This window comes from Fukomys damarensis, unplaced genomic scaffold (assembly GCF_012274545.1).
Source record: "Fukomys damarensis isolate Sample0158 unplaced genomic scaffold, DMR_v1.0_HiC HiC_scaffold_39, whole genome shotgun sequence".
Lineage (NCBI taxonomy): Eukaryota > Metazoa > Chordata > Mammalia > Rodentia > Bathyergidae > Fukomys > Fukomys damarensis.
Genome location: NW_022900951.1, coordinates 55,599,200 through 55,618,501, shown reverse-complemented (window position 1 = coordinate 55,618,501; position 19,302 = coordinate 55,599,200). Strand labels below are relative to the sequence as shown.

The 19,302-nt window shown below is 35.6% G+C and overlaps 1 protein-coding gene across 1 annotated transcript in view; it reads left to right on the top strand.

The window, feature by feature from the left end:
* Tex11 (testis expressed 11) overlaps positions 1-19,302 on the top strand; it is a 478,576-nt gene that overhangs the window by 66,558 nt on the left and 392,716 nt on the right. Inside the window, exons 6-7 of the mRNA XM_033760433.1 lie at positions 13,173-13,253; positions 13,342-13,461. Of these exons, the coding sequence (XP_033616324.1) occupies positions 13,173-13,253; positions 13,342-13,461 (201 nt within the window). The remainder of the gene's footprint in view (positions 1-13,172; positions 13,254-13,341; positions 13,462-19,302) is intronic.

Here is a 19,302-nt window from a genome sequence, read left to right as displayed (position 1 = left end):
TTTTGAGTTCTTTATATATCCTTGATAATAGTCCTTTGTCTGAGGTACAGCTGGTAAAAATTTTTTCCCACATTGTAGATTGTCTCTTAGTTCTGCTAATGGTTTCTTTTGAAGTACAGAAGCTTTTTAGTAAGATGAGATCCCAGTTGTTGATTCTATCTGCTAGTTCCCGTGCTACTGAGGATTTGTTCATAAAGTCTTTTCCTATACCATTGTCTTCCAGAGTTCTGCCTAACTTACCTTCCAGCAAGTTTAATGTTTCTATTTTAATATTTAGATCTTTAATCCATTTGGATTTTAATTTAGTGCATGGCGAAAGATAAGGGTCTAATTTTAATCTGTGGCAGGTTGGCATCCAGTTTTTCCAACACCATTTATTAAAGAGGCTATCTTTTCTCCACTGAGGATGGTCAGCTCCTTTGTCAAAGATGAGGTAGCTGAGTACATCTGCATTTGTTTTTGTGTCTTCCAGTCTGTTCCACTGATCCTCAGGCCTATTTCTTTGCCAATTATCTCCATATATCTTAATCATATGCTTGTATCGCTTATTAATTTTCTATGGCTACCATAAAAAAATCACAGACTGAGTAAGTTAAACAACAGAAATGTGTTTTTTTTTTCACAGTTTTGAGAGCTAGAAGTTCAAGATTAGTGTGTTAGCAGGTTTGGCTTCTTCTGAGTATGCTCTCCTTTGCTTGCAGATTTCCTCTGTATGTGATCGTTCTTAGTCCCTTTGTGTATCCAAATTTTCTCTTCTTGTATGGATAACAGTAAGATTTGATTAGGATCTACTCTAATGGCCTTCACTTATCTTTTAAAAGGCCCCATCTTTAATAGAGTTACATTCTGAGATACTTGAAGTTAGGGCTTCAACATAGAATTTTGGGGAGATGTGGTACTGCCTATAAAACAACAAAATTTTGGCTTAGTAGTGCAGTTCATTAGTAGAGTGTGTGGACAGTATACATAAGTAGTAGAATGTATGGACCGTACCCTGAGTCCAATCTTTAGTACCAAAACAAGCAAGCAAGAAAGCAAGCAAACAAGACCCCCCCAAAAATAACCCCAACAAAATCCAATACAATAATTCTTGATTTATTAGCTTTATACATGATTTATGTATTTGCTGTTATGATAGGTGGGTATTTATTCCATATTACATTACCTCCTGTATTCCTTCTCAATTTTTGTTACTTATGCTACTTTTAACTCATCTGACAGCTACTTAAAAAAACTTTAAATAATGTTTAAACCTTTATTTATTTTTCATCAATTTTGGAGATTATATCCTTAATTTTCACTTTGTGGAGATACAAATATTAATACTTTAGATTTTTTTCTACCTCTCTTCCCCTTTAACTTTTCAATTTTTGTCACTTCTTTCTTGCATTTTTGGCTTTGATGATCTCTAAGAATGAACATTAAAAGAAGGATGTTATTGACTATGACTGTTATTTAATTCTGAGGATAATAAGTATTTCTTTTTGTGTTTCTATCTGCTAGCCCTATCAATACTATTTCTTGAGGTATTCCATTTGTTCTATTCTTTTGTGGTATGGGTTTCCCTCATTTGTTTGGTAATGCTTGCCCATATTTGATTTGAGGTTCCTTGATGTCTTTTTGCTTTTTAAAATTAATTAATTTTATTGGTACATTTTAGATATACATAATAATCCCATTCATCATAGAGAATTTGTACCTGTACATGATATATCTTGATTCTTTTTTCCCCATTCTCCACCCCCTTCAAGCTCTCTTTCCTTCCTTATTTACAAAAGTTTTGTTTCCATTTTTTATTTTTTGTTTACTCTTCCTACATTTTCCCCCTCACCCCTCTGAAGTTCCCCTTTCCATTTGAATGTTTTCTTCCTATTTCACAATATCTATTATACATATATTTTTTTCTTTTTTTTTTTGTACTGGGGATCAAACTCAGGACCTTGCACCATTTGCTTGTGAGGCAGATGTAGTGCCACTGAGCTAAATCCCCAACCCTTTTAATTATATATTTTGGTCATTGTTTATACTTCTCATTTCTCACACCAGAAAAGTCATGTAAAATTTGAACATGTGTGATTTATTTCATTTAAGATTATGGTATTAAGGTCCATCCCTTTACCTAGAAATGTCTCCAATTTATCTTTCTTTATGGTACAGTAATATTCCATTGTATTAAAAACCCACATTTTCTTCATCCCTTCATTCATTGATGTGCATTTGGGCAGTTTCCAAGGTTTAGCTATTACAAAGACTGCTGTTATAAACATGGGTATGCATATTTTGCTGCTGTATGATGCTTATAATTCTATCAGGAAGATTCAAAGAAGGGGAGTGGCTGGGTCAAATGGAACCTCTAGTTTTAGTGTTTTGAGGAATTTCTACAGTGGTTGCACCAGTCTATACTTGCACCAGCAGTAGAAAAGTGTTCTTTTTTTCCTCCACAGCCCCACCAGCATTTGTTATTCGTTGATTTCTTGAATAGCCATTCATCCTGGGGTGAGATGGAATTTCTGTGTTTTTTTTTCTTCAGTACCAAGGATTGAACTCAGGACCTTGTTCTTGCCAGGCAGGTATGGTGCCACTGAGCTACATCCCTGTCCTCATCAGTGTTGTTTTAATTTGCATCTCTTGAATGACCAGTGGTGTTGAACATTTTTTCATACATTTATTTGCCATTTGTACTTTTTCATCTGAGAAATGTCTATTCATTTCACATGACCATTTTTGGATTGGGCCTTTAAATTTGAGGGATTTGATGTTTTGAGTTCTTTATATAGTCTAGATGTTAGTCCTTTGATTGAAGAACAGCTGGCAATTTTTTCCACACTCTGGGGGTTATCTCTGTGCTCTATCAGTGCTTTCTTTTGCTGTGCAATAGCTTTTTAATAAGGTAAGATCCCAGTTGTTGATTCTTTGTAATGTTTCCTGTACAATTGGGGTTTTGTTCATAAAGTCCTCATACCTACGTCTTCAAGAGTTCTACCTATTCTATCTTCTAGCAGATTTAATGTTTCTGTTTTGATATTTAGATGTTTGATCCATGTAGATTTTAGTTTAGTGCATGGTGAGAGATATGGGTCTAGTTTTAATTTTTGGCATGTGAAAACCCAGTTTTCCTAACACAATTCATTAAAGTGGTTATCTTTCTTGCATTGAAGGTGTTTGGCCCCTTTGTTGAACATCATGTAGCTGAGTGTGTTTGGAGTTGTTTCTCCATCTTGTGTTCTGCTCCAGTGATCCTTGGGTCTGTGTTTTTTTTTTTTTTTTTTTTTTTTTTTTTTTGTCACAGTAGCTTTATAGTATAATTTCGGGTAGGAGATTGTGATGCCCCACTGCCTTGCCTTTGTTGCCTGGAATTGTTTTTGCTATTCTAGGTCTGTTCTTGTTCCGAGTGAATTTTTAGTTGTTTTCTCTAGTTCTGTGAGGTATGCTATTGGTATTTTGATCGGGATTGCATTTAATCTGTATAACAATTTTGGGGGTATGGCCATTTCCCCTATGTTTTTCCTACCCAAGAGCAAGTGATATCTTTCCATTTTCTGATATCTTCTTCAATTTTCTTTTTCAGAGTACTGTAGTTTTCAGTGTAAAGGTCTTTTACTTCCTTTTGTAGATTGATTACTAGGTATTTCACTTTTTTGATGCTATTTGGAAGATGTAGTTTCCCTAATTTCTCTCTTAGTGAGTTTATTATTCATATATGGGAATATGATTGATTTTTGAGTGTCGAGTTTGTATCCAGCTACATGAATGCATTTGGTTATTAAATCTAGACATCTTTTGTTAGAGTTTTGGGGTCTTCTCTGTAGAGTATCATGTCATCTGCAAATAATGATAAGTTAAATTCTTTCTTTTCTATCTTTATTGCTTTTATTTTTTGTGTGTCTAATTGCTCTGGCTAGCATTTCCAGAACTATATTGAATAGGAGTGGTAATAGTAGAAATCCTTGGCTTGTTCCTGATTTTAGAGTGAAAGCTTTCAGTTTTTGATCATTTAGTATGGTGTTGGCATAGATACTTTTATCTGATAGAGATGGATCCTTCATTCCAATTTTCTGTAAGGTTTTTACCATAAATCAGTATAGGGCTTTGCCAAATGTTTTTTCTGCATCTGTTTAGATGATCATGTGGTTTTTGTCCTTGGCTCTGATGATATAGTGTATTACATTTATTGTGTATGTTGCACCATCCCTGCATCCATGGGATGAATTCTACTTAGTTTTGTATAATCTTCTTGATGTTTTGCTGCATTCCTTTTGGCAGTATATTGTTTAGTATTTCTGAATCTGTGTTTATTAAGGAGATTGCCTGGTAGTTCTTTTTTGTGGTTGAATCCTTCTCTGGTTTGGTATCTGGGCAATGCTTGCTTCTAAGAATGACTTTGGGAGCATTGTTCCCCTTTCAATTTAATTAAAGAGTTTGAGGAGTATTGGCATTACATCCTCTCTAAATTTCTTATAGAATTCAACTGTAACTCTTTCAGAACTTGTGCTTTTCTTTGTTGCATTTCATTGACTGATATTAGGTTATTTAGAATTTTTATGTCTACTTTATTCAGCTATGGTAATTCAAATGTATCTTGGAAGCTTTCCATTTCTTTTGTATTTTCCATCTTATTTGAACATAGGTTCTCAAAGTAGGCATTGATGATCTTCTGGATTTCTGCAAGATATGTTATGATTTCACCCATTTCATTCTATTTAAAAATTTTTTTAATTTTTTTTGCTACTAGGCATCAAACTCAGAAACTTGAGCTTGTAAGGCAGGTGGCGGCACCACTGAGGTAAATCCTTGCCCCCATCACCCTTTTTATTCTTAATTGTAAGGATTTGAGACTTTCTTTCCTTTTTCCACAAGGTTAGCTAGAAGTTTGTCAATTTTATTTAGTCTTTAAATGAGCCAACTGTTCAAACCAACTCATTAACTCTTTTGTCTCAGTTGTAATTTCTACTCTGATCTTTATAAATTTCCTTCCTTGTATGAGCTTTGGGCTTGATTTTTTCTTCTTTTTTATAGAAGTTTGGGGTACACCATTAGGGTGTTTATTTGAGTTCACCATGTTTTTCTGATGTGAGACTTCATGGCTATAAAGTTCCCACATAGGCGTGCTTTCATTGTGTCCATAAGTTCCAGCATGTTGTATTGGCATTATCTCTTTTTTTAAATTACCATCAGTATTTTATTAAACACCCAGCCTTACCATAATGAGAGATATTACACCAAATGTGTATGCATATGTGTGTGTGTGTGTGTGTGTGTGTGCGTGCGCACGTGTGCATGTACACTGATGTACCAGTTTGTTGAATGGATAGATGCAGTGAAATGTGTGAAATGTGAAACAGTTCTGTGTGTTCATTACTTATCTCTTCTGTTTCTTTTTGTACCACTTGAAAAATTTCTTAGGAAAATCCCTCAAATATCTCTGCCCTTTAAGCTATTATTAATAATAAGTTTACTGTACATGTCCAAAGGTTCATTTTGTAGTTCAGTTTAAATCTTCTTCTTTTTCATCCATTCATGCCTGTCTCAAGGTTGGAAACTGAATGTGGCTGGAGAATGAGTGACAGTAGAGGGGAAGGGATCACATCCCTATTACTTATTTATTTATTTATTTTTTTGGTACCAGGGATTTAACTTGTGTCCTTGCACTCGTGAGGCAGGCAGTGTCACTACTGAGTTAAATCCCTGGCCCTTTATTACTTTTCTTAAACTCATTCTTCCACTCTTCCTTTGTTACCTACTGTATTTGTCTCTGCCCTTTAACAACTTTGAAACATGAACAAGTTAGTGAAAAGTAAAAGGTTGCAAATGTCACACTGAATAATAACATCGTAGATTGCCCAATTGTTTGTTCTTTCATAAAACTACTGCAAGAACTCTGAGGTCTGCTCTCTTTCATAACCCACCCAGAGCTTGCTGAAATATTCACTGCTATAGACCATGCCTCCGCAATTGGCTGTTCATGCTCCCAAAAGCCCATACTGCCATGGTCCACTGTACACAGACTCTTATTCTGGCATCACTTCCCCACTCTTACTGACATCTATAGTGTCCAGATAGGATCTCTTTCCCATCATCAAGGAAGAAGCACAATCCACTCTCAATGCAGTTCTCTCTTAACTCTCCTACCTGAGACAGAGTCTCTGCCAGGCTTTGTCCTTTGACGTTTTTGTGGAAAGATCAGGCAGCTGGTCCTATTCTTTCCAAACTCTAAAGAAAGAAGATAAAATGTTATGAGTTCTTACCTCCACCTCAGTAATTACCCTGATAAAAAGATGGCAAAAGCCCTGAAGTATTTTACAGTATAGAAGACTAGGATGCAAATGTTCCATCTGAAAACCTTCATCAAACCTCTCCTGAGCATTCTGTATACCCTTTATTTACCTAGATTTCTTCCCTAGTAATATCTTGCAAAATTATAGTACAGTATCAGTGTGTTGGCATGGTTTCAGTGAAGCAAGCCACTCATCACATTCTCCAGTATTATTTGTACTAGGCTGTGAGTGTATGTGAAGTTAATTCTACATTATTTTATATCATGAGTATAAATGGCATGGGTACTACAATCTGTTTAACCCATCACCGTTTAACAACATTCTGTTATTTTCTAGTTTGGTGCTATCATGTGTAAATCTGCTATGAATAATGAATATACCATGTTTGGGTGAATGTAAATTCATGATTTATTTCTCCATAATAGATGCCCAAGAATGCAATATTTTGAGCATATATTAAGGACATACTTAATTTAATAAGAAACTGTCAAACTGTTCTTCGGGATAACTGTACAATTTTAAATTCCCACCAGCAATGTATGAATGATCCAATTTCTCTTGTTTGTAGGCAACATTTAATATTATTTTATATATAATATTTCACTATTTTTATTTATAGTTTTCCTAATGACTAATGTTATTGAGCATCTTTCCACATGTCTTTTTTTAAATCTGTACATACTTTGGTAGATATTTGTCCTTGTGTTTTGCTCTTTTTCACAGTTTATTTGGGTTTTTTCCCTTAAATTCTTATATTGGTACATTTTAGGAACATAATACATTTACATTTATCATTGGGAATTTGTACCTTTACATGATGTATCTTGGTTCTTATTTTTTCCCCATATCACTGCCCTCCTGTAAACTCTTTCACCCCTCACTATTTACAAATACTTTGTTTACTCTTTTTCCTTGTCTCATGTTTTTTCCTTTCCCGTACCCCTCCCAGTTCCCCTACCCCTTTGGACCTTTTCTTCCTATTTCACATATCAACTATACATTTTAATCCTTATTTATATTTTCACTTTTTCGCACCAGAGAAACAATTCCATATTTACACATGTGTGTCCTATTATTTCACTGGAGTATGTCTTCAGTGTGCATCTATTTAGCTATAAATGTCTCTAGATTCTTGTTTTTTATGGCTCAGTAGTACAACATTTATAAAAAAACACTTCTTTATGCAATCTCCAGCTGATAGGCACTTGTACTGTTTCCAAGCTTTAGCTATTACAAGCTGTGCTGCTTTAAACATGGGTGTGCACATTGTCACTGTTGTGTAATTCTTTTAATTCTTTTGGGAAGATGCCCAGTAGAGGAATAGCTGGGTCAAATGGGACCTCTAGTCCTAGTTTTTTGAGGCATCTCCCTATTGATTTCCACAGTGGTCAGACCAGTCTACACTCCCACCAACAATGGAGAAGGGTCCCTTTCTTCCCACAACCCCACCATTTGTTATTGGTTGATTTCTTGATAGTAGCCATTCTTTCTGGGGTGAGGTGGAATCTCAGTTTTTTTTTTTCATATATATCTATCTAGTGACCAGCGATATTGAACATTTTTTCACGTGTTTATTTTCTGCTTTTACTTGTTTGTTGAAGAAATGTCTGTTCATTTCAGATGCCCTTTTTTGAATTGGGTCTTTAAATTTGGGGGGGTCTATAAAGACCCAATTCAAAAATGGGCATCTGAAATGAACAGACATTTCTCAGACAAAGAAGTAAAAGCAGCAAGTACATATATGAAAAAATGTTCCACATCACTGGTTATTCGAGAGATGCAGATGAAAACAACACTGAGATTCCACCTTGCCCCACAAGAACGGCTGCTATCAAGAATCAAACAATAACAAATGTTGGCAGGGTTGTGGGGAGAAAGGGAGCCTTCTCCATTGCCGGTGGGACCACTATGGAAATCAATATGGAGATACCTCAAAGATCTGGGATTAAAGGTTCCATTTGACGCAGCCGTCCCTCTGCTGGGTGTCTTTCCAAAAGAATTAAAAGAATCATATCACAGTGATATATGCGCACCCATGTTTATAGCGGCACAGTTTGTAATAGCTAAAGCCTAGAAACAGCCCATTTGCCCATCATTTGAAGACTGGATAAAGAAGATGTTGTTTTTCTATAAAATGGAATACTACTCAGCCATAAATAATGAGAAATTAGAGTCATTCATAGGAAAATGGATGCATATTGAAGATATACTCTTAAGTGAAATAAATAAGTCACATATGAGTAAATACCCAATAGTTTCTCTGGTGTGAAAAACTATAATAGTACATAAGATCCTAATGGTATAATTGACAATGTGAAATAGGAAGAAAAGGGCTAAAGGTGTAGGGGAAGTGGGAAGGGTAGGGGAAAGGAAATAAGGGAAAAGAAAAAAATATGAGAAAATGAAAAAATGGAAATAAAGTTTTTGTAAATAGGGAAGGGAGGAGGGGGTGAAGGGAGGGCAGGGATATGGGGAAAAAAATGAGAACCAAGACCTGTCATGTATATAACTAAAATGTACCAATAAACTCAATAAGGAAAAAAAATAAATTTGGGGGGTCTATTTTTTTTGAGTTCTTCATATATTCTAGATAGTAGTTCTTTGTCTGAGAAACAGCTGCTAAATTTTTTCCCCACATTGTAGGTTGTCTCTTAGCTCTGTTGGTGGTTTCCCTTGCAGTGCCGAAGCTTTTTAATAAGATGAAATCCCAGTTGATTCTTTGTGCTAATGCCCATGCTTCTGAGGATTTGTTCGTAGACTTTTCCTATGCCAATGAATTCAAGAGTGCTACCTAACTTATCTTTCAGCAAGTTTAGTGTTTCTCTTTTAGTATTTAGATCTTTAATCCACTTCAATTTAATTTAGTACATAGTGATAGATATGGGTCTAGTTTTAATCTTTGTCAGGTTGAAATTCAACTTTCAAACACCATTTATTAAAGTGGGTATCTTTCCTCCAGTGAGGATGGTTGGCTCCTTTGTCAAAGATAAGGCAGCTGGTTATGTCTTTAGTTGTTTCTGCATCTTCTAATCTACTCTACTGATCCTCAGGTCTGTTTCTTTGCCAGTACCATGTTGTTTTTATCACAGTGGCTTTTTAGTATAATTTCAAGTTGGTGATTGTGATACCCCCTGACATGTCTCTGTTGCCTAGAATGGCTTTTTCTATTCTAGGTCTCTTCTGGCTCCAAATGAATTTTTGTATTTTTTTTTCCTAGTTCTGTGAAATACACTATTGGGATTGCATAAAATCTATATGGCAGTTTTGGAAGTGTGGCCATTTTCACTATATTGGTTCTTCTTACCCAGGAACAGGGGATGTCTTTCCATTTTCTTGTATCCTGTTTGATCTCTTTTTTTAGAGTGCTATAGTTTTCAATGTAGAGGTCTTTTGCATACTTCCTTAGATTGATTCCTAGGTATTTCATTTTTGGGGGTGCTATTGTGAAAGGAATTGTTTGTCTAATTTCTCTCTCAGTGAGTCTGTTATTTATGTACAAGGAGGCTATTGATTTTTGATTGTTGACCTTGTATCCAGCTACTCTACTGATTTTTTCAATTGAGTCTATAAGTCTTTTGGCAGAATTTTTTGGGTCTTCTATGTAGAGTATCATAGTCAGCAAATAATGACAGTTAAAACTCTTCCTTTCCTATCTTTATTCTCTTATCTAATTGCTGTGCGTAATGTTTCTAGAACTATATTGAACAGGAGTGGTGATAGTGGACTTAGGTTTTTTAAATATAGAGTTTTGAGACTTCTTTATATACTTTAGATACTAGGATTTTGTCATATATATGGATTGTAACAATTTTCTTGGAGTCTTTAGGTTGCTTTTTCATCCTTTTCATTTGGGGTTTTACAGATTTTGATATATATGAAGTCCAATATACCACTTTTGTTATATAGATTCCAATTTTACTGTCAAGCTTATGAACTTCTGCTTGGAGTAATTCTGAGATTTTCTCTGGTTTCTAAATATTAAATCATTTTATGTTTTAGAGTTAAATTAGCTGTTCAATTTGAGCTAATTTTTGTTGAATTTGTTATCTTGCATTGGGTTTTGTTCAAATTTCATATTTTGGCTGTGAATGTCCAATTGTTTCAGCATATAGAGATTCTAAAACACATTATCCTGATCTTTTATTTACTGGATACTTCCAGTTAGATTCCTCTGAGGCCACCTGCCCCTTCCATGCAGAGAAACTATTGGCATTATCTCTTAACTGTAGAATCTCTCTAAATTCTTCTTTAATTTCATCCATGACTCATTTGTTGTTCAGGATAGTGTTATTTAATTTCCATATGCTCATGTAGTTTTTGTGGTTTCTTCTGCAATTGATTTCCAATTCTATTGCACTCTTGTCTGATAATATGCAGTTCATTTTCATTTACCTAAGTATGTTATAAGAGCTAGTATGTGATCTGCTTTGAAGGATATCTTATATGCCTCTGAGAAGAATGCATATTCTGATGTTGTGGGATCAAATACTCGTAGACATCTACTGAGTCCATATGGTTCACTTCTGATACTTTTGTTAAAATTTTTTTTTTTTGTGAAGTTGATCTATTTATGACCGTGGGGTATTGAGGTCACCCATTACAATTGCTTTAGAGTTATCTTGGTTTTTCATGTCCATTAATATTAATTTTATACAGTTGGATGTGCAGTATTTGGGGCATACACATATTCATGGTTTTTATTGTTTCCTCTTGGAATTTTCCCATAACATGTATGTAATGACTTTTTTTTTGGTATCCAGGATCGTACTCAGGACCTTGTATTTGTGAGGCAGGCTTGGTGCAACTGAGCTAAATTCCTGGCCCTGTGATGACTTTCTTTGTCTCTTTGGATCTGTCTTAGCTTGAAGTTCTCTTCGTCTTGAAATAGAAGAACTACCTGTTTTTTTTTCTGGGTTTCTGTCATATGAAGTATTGTTTCCCATTCTTTGACTTTCAGCCTATGAATTTCTTTTTTAGTTAAATGTGTTTCTTGTATGCAGCACATTGTTGTATCTTGTTTCTTTTTCTTTCTTTTTTTTTTTTTGAGACAGGGTCTCACTATGTAGTTGAGACTTACCTGGAACTCACTATGTATCCCAGGCTGGTCTTGAACTCACAGCGTTCCTCCTGCCTCAGCCTCCTGCGTGCTGGGATTACAGGCATGTGCCACCATGCCTGGCTTCTTGTTTCTTGATCCATTCTGCCAGTCTGAATTGAGAGCATTTCCATCGATGGTTATAACTGATATGTATTGACTTATGCTTGTCAGATTATATTCATATATATATTTTGGTACCAGGGATCAAACTTGGGCTCTTGTGCTTGCAAGGCAGGCAGTGGAACCACTGAGCCAAATCCCCAGCTTATATTCTTATTTTTTATTTCCTGTCTTCCCCTTCTGATTATTTGTTTGCCTTTCCTGATTGATTCTTACTATTGGTGTTCACAGAGTAGTAGTCTTCTCTCTTTCTAGAATATCTTTCAGAAAATTTTGGAGTGCTGGTTTGGTTGTCCTAAATTTCTTCATTTGTTCTTTGTCATTGACGTGTCTTATTTCTCCATTGATTTCACAGGATTTGACCATTTTTTCCTCCTCCTCCTCCTTTTTTGGTACTGGGGATCAAACTTGGAACCTTGCACTTTCGAGGCAGGCTGCAGCACCACTGAAACCATCCCTTTGTCCTTTGATTTTGAAAGGTAGTGTGTGGGGTACATCAATCTGGGTTGGAGGTTATTTTCTTTTACTACTTGAAATACTTTACTTCCAGTCCTCTTTACCTTAATGCTTTGTATTGAAAGGTCTGCTGTGATTCTGATGGGCTTTCCTTTATAGGTGTCTTGTTTCTTTCTCTAACAGCTTTTAGCATTCTGTTTTTGTGCTGAATTTCTGGAATATTGAGTATTATATGTCTTCGTGTAGATTTATTTTGGTCATGGCTAATTGGAGTTCTTTATGCCTCACTTATCTGTATGTCAATTATTTTTCCCTTCTTGGAATGTTTTCTGCCATTAGCTTTGGGTACAGATGTTTTTATGTCATTGTGCTAGCTCCAGCTTTTTTGTTGACTTCGATCAATCTTATTTTGTTCTTCTTAGCATCATATTGCTGCTGTTGGATTGGTTTTTTATGATCCCTTGCTCTTTTTAAGAAATCATTCTTTTCATGATCACTAACTACAGTCCTGTCTTCTAGATCTAATATTCTATTCTTACATTGGTTCATTCTGCTACATATACTTTCAACAGAATGTTTATTCTCTTGGATGCATATTTGGATCTGGATTCAATGCATATTGGAATCATGGATTCATTTTCTTTCCTATGGTGGTCACTTATGATTTCCATCATTTTCCTAACCTCCTTTTTTTAAAAATTTGTGTCTACTTTAACTCCACTGAGCAAGTCCTTCATTATGGTTATCTGTCTTTCTCTCTCTTTTTTTGGTACTGGGGATCAAACTTGGGACCTTGCTTGCAAGGCAGGCAGCAGCACCACTGAGATAAATCCCCATCCCTGTTATCTCCTTTTTTACCTGAGTGATTATTTCTTTTCTTTTAATCTTTATTAACTTTATTGGTACATTTTAGGTATACCATACAGTTACACTCATCATTGGGATCCTGTACCTTTGCATGCCTTAACTGGTTCTTAATTTTTCCCCATTCCCCACCCCTCCTAATTCACCCCCTCCACCCTTCCCTATTTATAAGTACTTTGTTTCCATTTTTTCCTTTTCTCATATTTTTTCTTTTCCCTTCTTTCCTTTCCCCAACCCTTTCCACTTCCCCTACTCCTTTATGTGATTTTATACTCACAGGATTACTTTCTTCAGTATCCTCAACAAGTTTGGGGCATGTATAAATTTTAACAAATTATTTCCTCACTTCTCTCTTCTAGATGAATATGAAAACAGGAAAAGAATGGGTGGATGCTGGAAATGCTCTGAATGCTGATGAATTTTTTCAAGCTGCCATGGCTGTGAGTTACTTTTGAGTTTTAGCTGGGGCAGGTAGTAGTAACATTTGTGGTTATTCTCATCATTACACCGTATTGTTTTGTTTTTCAGGGTCTGGAGCAATTATATGTCAAATTAATGCAGAGGAGCTATAACAAGGCCCACTTAATTATACAAAAAATTACCATTGAGAAGGACCTCTTCAAAGTGCTGTCTTACCAAGCAGAATCAGTAGGTATCATAGGCATCAGGGCCTTACAGTGGGGGCATTTTGTATACATAAACCCAAAAATGATGAGATAAAACCTGGTAAAAAAAGGTTAGTTGTAACTTTTATAAGATACTATATTTGTCCTTTTTATCTGTGCCTTATGTCTGAAGGTGATATTACTGATAGTGACTGGAATCTGTGTGGGAGTATAGGAGAGTGACAAGACAGATATACAGCTAAACATAATTTTCAAACACTACATGTAATATCTGCCATCTATTTATGGCAACACCATGGACCTGAAACACACATCTCTGTTTGTGACTCCTCCTTAACATTCACAGTCTGCCTAAAACATTCGGCTAAAAGAGCCTTCTTATTTGCAATTGTTCTAGGTTGTTGGTTGATTTTTTTGTGGTGTGGTGTGGAATTCAGGGCCTAATATGTACTAGGTAAGTGCTCTATCCTTGAACTATACCCTAACAGAGTCTCATTAAGTTTCCCAATATGGCCTCAAACTTGTGATCCTCCTGCCTCTGCCTCCAGAGTAGCTGGGATTATAGGTGTGCACTACTGTGGCTGGCTGTTGATGCAAGTGTCACATAATATTCAGTGTTGTACATTACTGCTGTTTACCTTGTGGGTTTACTCCTTTTATCATTATGAGGTTAGGTGTGCATTCTCAGTTGACAAAATGTAAACTTAGTTTGTGTCCTCTAGTTGTGTAAGAGCTTAAAAATCATGTAGTTTAATCCTCTTATTTTTATTTTTAACATCTTTATCAAGGTATAGTTCATATACCATAAAATTTATTTATTTATAAATATGAGTGATTTTAATGTATTCACAGAACTGGGTAGGATTCACCACAATTTAAATTTAGGACATTTTCATTTCCCCCAAAATAAACATCCTTGTCAATAGCAGTCACTCCCCTGACCTTAGCTCTGATAACCACTAATTTACTTTCTTTCTGTATAAATTTGCTTATTCTGGAAATTTCATATAAATAGACTCATACAATAAATGACTTTTAGTGATTACCTTCTTTCACTTAGCATAATTATTTTTAGAGTTCATCTGTGTTGTAGTATATTCTCCATTGTGGTAATGTCATATTTTGTTGATCTGTTCATCCATTCATGAACATTTGAGTATGGTTTCTTTTGGTACTGGGGACCAAAAACCTCAGGACCTTGCACTTGTGAAGCAGGCAGCAGAACCACTGAGCTAAATCCTGGCCGTATTTGAGTACTTTCTAATATTTAGCTATTAGAAATAATTCTACTGTGTACATTCATATATAGATTTTTGTGGGTACATACGTTTTTACTTCTTTTGGGTATATACTTGAAGGTGGAATTTCTTAGTAGCATAGTAGCTCTAACTCTGTTCAACCCTTTGAAAAGCTGCCAGAATGTCTCCCACAGTGGTTGCATCATTTTCTATTCTGTCATTAGCATACGAGGGCTCCTGTTTCTCCCTAGCTAGGAGTTTTACGGTTTTAGTACTTATATTTAGATCATGGCACATTTTGAGTTAATCTTCAGGAATGATGTGAGGAAGGGATACAACTTCATCAAGACTATTTTGACTATTCTGAGTCTCTTATATTCCCATATGAATTTTAGGATTAGCTTGCCAATTTGTGCAAAGAAGCCAGCTGGAATTTTGATAAGGATAAAATTGAATCTGTAAACCTATTTAAGGAGGTTTGCTACCTTAATAATATTAAGTGGTCTGATAGACATGAGATGTCTTCTTATTTGTTAGGTTTTGCTTAATTTCTCCCTACATTTAGTTTTTAAAAATTGACATGTAAAAGTTATACATATTTATCAGATACCATATGTTGTTTTGATAAATGCAGACATTGTATGATGATCAAATCAGAGCATTCTTTTATTTTTAAAATGATGAAACTGGGGTTTAGAGAGGGAACATAATTTAATTGAAGATCTGAGACCAGAATCAAGATTTTCTGAATTTCAGTTTAAAGCTCCCTATAATACATATGAGACTGATTGCATAAATGTGCCTCCTGATTATAATTCTGTCTGGCATTTTAATGTTAATATCTTTTGTAAACTATTTTAAGACTATTAAAAAACTGGTATTAAGTATTGCTCTTATATCTTAACTCTTTTACAAACTTGCTCAATGAGTTGTCACTTAATGTCTCTAAGCCTATAAAAGCCAATATTTCAGTTAATAAATCAACTGTACATATACTAGACTGTAAGTGTTTAAACTAGATAGTGACAGAGGCACATTTGGCTTGATAGTAATTCTTATGCAAAAGACAAATAATTGGGTGTAATGCTGTACAGCTGTACCCCCAGATATTTAGGATATTGAGGCAGGGTTGCATGAGCCTAGGCGTTCTAGACCAGCCTGAGCAACATAGCAAGACCCCATCCAAAAAATAAATAGACTTATATGTTTTAACTGTCTGTAAGGCTCAAAATTAAATCAAGGAATTGATGTAGCTGCAAAACCAAAACCAAAACCTAGCGCAATCTTAGGCTATATTGATAGTATCCAGATCTAGACAGACCTTGAACCAGTTAATTAATTCACAGTTTGAACATTGTGAATAGCTCTAGGCATCATACTTTTATATCACTGGGATGGTATTGAAAATATATCATGTGAAAAAATATTTGAAGATTATAGAGATATATGCCTGAAACAAAAGATGACAGCAGGAGTGATAGTCTCTGAATATTTTAGGGACTGTCATTAAAGATGAATTAAGCTTAAAATAGAATTAAGACCACGTGTAAGACTTGCAGAATGACAAATTTCACCTGGATGTAAAGAGTAACCTTTTGTTAGTGTTGTAATTCTGTAATGGAGCAGTTTTGTTATAAGATCATGAGTTTTTATCACTTGAAGATTGCAAGTAAATGTGTGAACACTTAAGAATTGTTTATTGTAGATGAGATTCCTTCATTAGTAGGAAATTAGAGTACTGACCCTTATTAATGCTAAGATTATATGCTTCTAGAAAATCTTGGTAGCGTTTCATCAGTGTTGGAGATGGTGATATCTAAATGACATCTTCTTTAGCTGGCTGAAAGTTTTAGTAGTTATGATCAGTAATAAGAACTACATATTTTAACCTTGATTGGTGAAAATATCTTTAAAAGTTGTAGTGAAGGCTGTTCTTTTTTCTATAAGTTGATTTCCACCTGTAAGACATTCCATTAGGGCCTCTTCCAGTGAGGGCAAACTTTGTATTTTATTATTTTATTATTTTTTGCATTTTTTCTCTCATTGAATTCATTGGTACATTTTAGGTATACAGTACAGTTACATTCCTTATTGGGATTTTGTACCTTTACATGACAGGTCTTGGTTCTCATTTTTTCCCCTTGTCCCTGCCCTCCCTTTACCCCCTCCTCCCTTTACAAATACTTTATTTCCATTTTTTTCATTTTCTCATATTTTTTTCTTTTCCCTTATTACCTTTCCCCTACCCTTCCCACTTTCCCTATACCTTTAGCCCTTTTCTTCCTATTTTGCCTTGTCTGCTATCTCATTAGGATCTTATGTACTATTACAGTTTTTCACACCAGAGAAACTATTCGGTATTTACACATGTGTGACTTATTTATTTCACTTAGGAGTAGATCCTCAATATGTATCCATTTTCCTATTAATGAATCTAATGTCTCATTCTTTTTTTTTTGGTACCGGAGATTGAACTCGGGTCCTTGCACTTGCAAGGCAGGCCACCGAACCACTGAGCTAAATCCCCGGCCCCTAATGGCTCATTCTTTATGGCTGAGTAATATTCCATTTTATAGAAAAGCCACATCTTCTTTATCCAGTTTCCAACAGATGGGCAAATGGGCTGTTCCCAAGTTTTAGCTATTACAAACTGTGCCGCTATAAACACAGGTGCGCATATATCACTGTGATATGATTCTTTTAGTTCTTTTGGAAAGATACCCAGCAGAGGGATGGCTGGGTCAAATGGAACCTCTAGTCCCAGCTCTTTGAGGTATCTCCATATTGATTTCCATAGTGGTTGCACCAGTCTGCACTCCCACCAACAATGGAGAAGGGTTCCTTTCTCCCCACAACCCTGCCAACATTTGTTATTGAGGGCATACTTTTTAGAGCTTTCAATGATAAAACAGCCTGCTGCAGCCCCATGCCATAGGTTCATCACCACTGGCCTGTGGGTTTTGTTGATAACTAGTTGGCAGGAGACCTCTTTAAAAACCACTGTTAATTGTGTTGTTTGCTAATGGGGTTTCTCTGTCCCAGTAGAGCTCAAGATATTTTTTAGAGATTATATAGACTTTGTTTTTCTCTAGGCGCTTATCATTGAACTGGTTAGATAATTACTTTATTATTTATTAAATTACTTAACAGACAATATCTTCTATGAACAGAGTACTATGCTGGGCTTTGTGGGGAATGCAAATAATCATATATCCTGCCCTCCTGGAGATTATAGTTTAGTTAGTTAAAGGATATATATATGAGAATGGAAAAAATTACATACCATGAGCATTGTGCAAATAAATGACCTACATGCAGTGTTCAGTGCTATATGTGAATTGTGTTGGTTACTTTTCTTATTGCTGAGTCAAAAATATCCAAAATCCCAAAGTCAAAGAAGAAGGATAAAAGGTTTATTTCAGCTCACAATCTGTAGAGATTTCAATTCATAGTTGGCTGATTCCAAGGCAGGGTGGTGTGGCACAGGGGCATTGCAGAGGAGAAACAGTTCATGTGAGGCAGAAGGCAGCAAGGCAGCTAAGCACACGGAGAAAATGAGAAGCAACGACAAGCAGTACCACTCTTTTTGTCCCTTACATCTTATCCAGGCCTCCCATACTTAGGATGGGTATCACTTGCACTCAGGGTGAGGCAGCCATGATCCTAGCATTGCACCACAAATCAATCCCAGCATCACATTCTTGATCCTAGCATCACACACTCTAGATCCAGCCACCTCTAAAAAGCCCCACCTATGACTACGTGAGGCTTTGCGGGGACATCTAGATACAAGCCATAACATGAATGGAAGCACTTTTCTAAAGAAAATTATAGTTGGATGTGGAGTGGCATTCATCCATAGTCCTAGGTAATCAAAAGTCTGAGGTAGGAGGATAACTTGAGCTCAAGCACTCAAGACTAGTCTGAGCAAGATATTGGGACCTTGACTCAAAAGAAAAAATATCATTAACTGCTTTGGGAGATAGATCATGAATATATTTTTTAAATGGAAAAAGAAAAATATTAAGTATCAAATGAATGACATAGATCAGGTGAGACACAGACTTTGTCGAATGTGGAAACATCAACTTTATAATGGTAAAATTTTAGTTTCCCTCACTGCATCTATAGCGTATTAGATACTCTTCTGCTTGTCCTTGTGCTACAGGTTATCCATTTATAATATTTTCTTTACTAATTGCAGTACTAGGAATTGAACTCAGGGCCTTCACATTGAGTTATATCCCCATTTCTTTTCTTGTTTCTTTATTTTGAAACAAGGTCTTGCTAAGTAATTAAGTTGCTCAGGCTGGGCTCAAACTTGTCGTCCTGCCTCAGCTTCCCAGAGTGCTGGGATTACAGGCGTGTGCTACCACATCTTGTTGTAATCTTTTATTTTATTATTTGGTACTGGGAATTGAACCCAAAGCCTGTGTATGATGCTAAGTGCGTGCATGCTCTAGTGTAAGCCATACCCCAGTCCTCTGTAATCTTTTAACATTGTAGAATAACAATAGATCTTGATGTTTCTCTTGATTCCCCATTTACTTTGCCTAACTGGCAGTGTCTCTTTTTGCTTTGTTATCTGCAGATGCAGCAATCATCTGTTGTATTTCTGTTCTTTC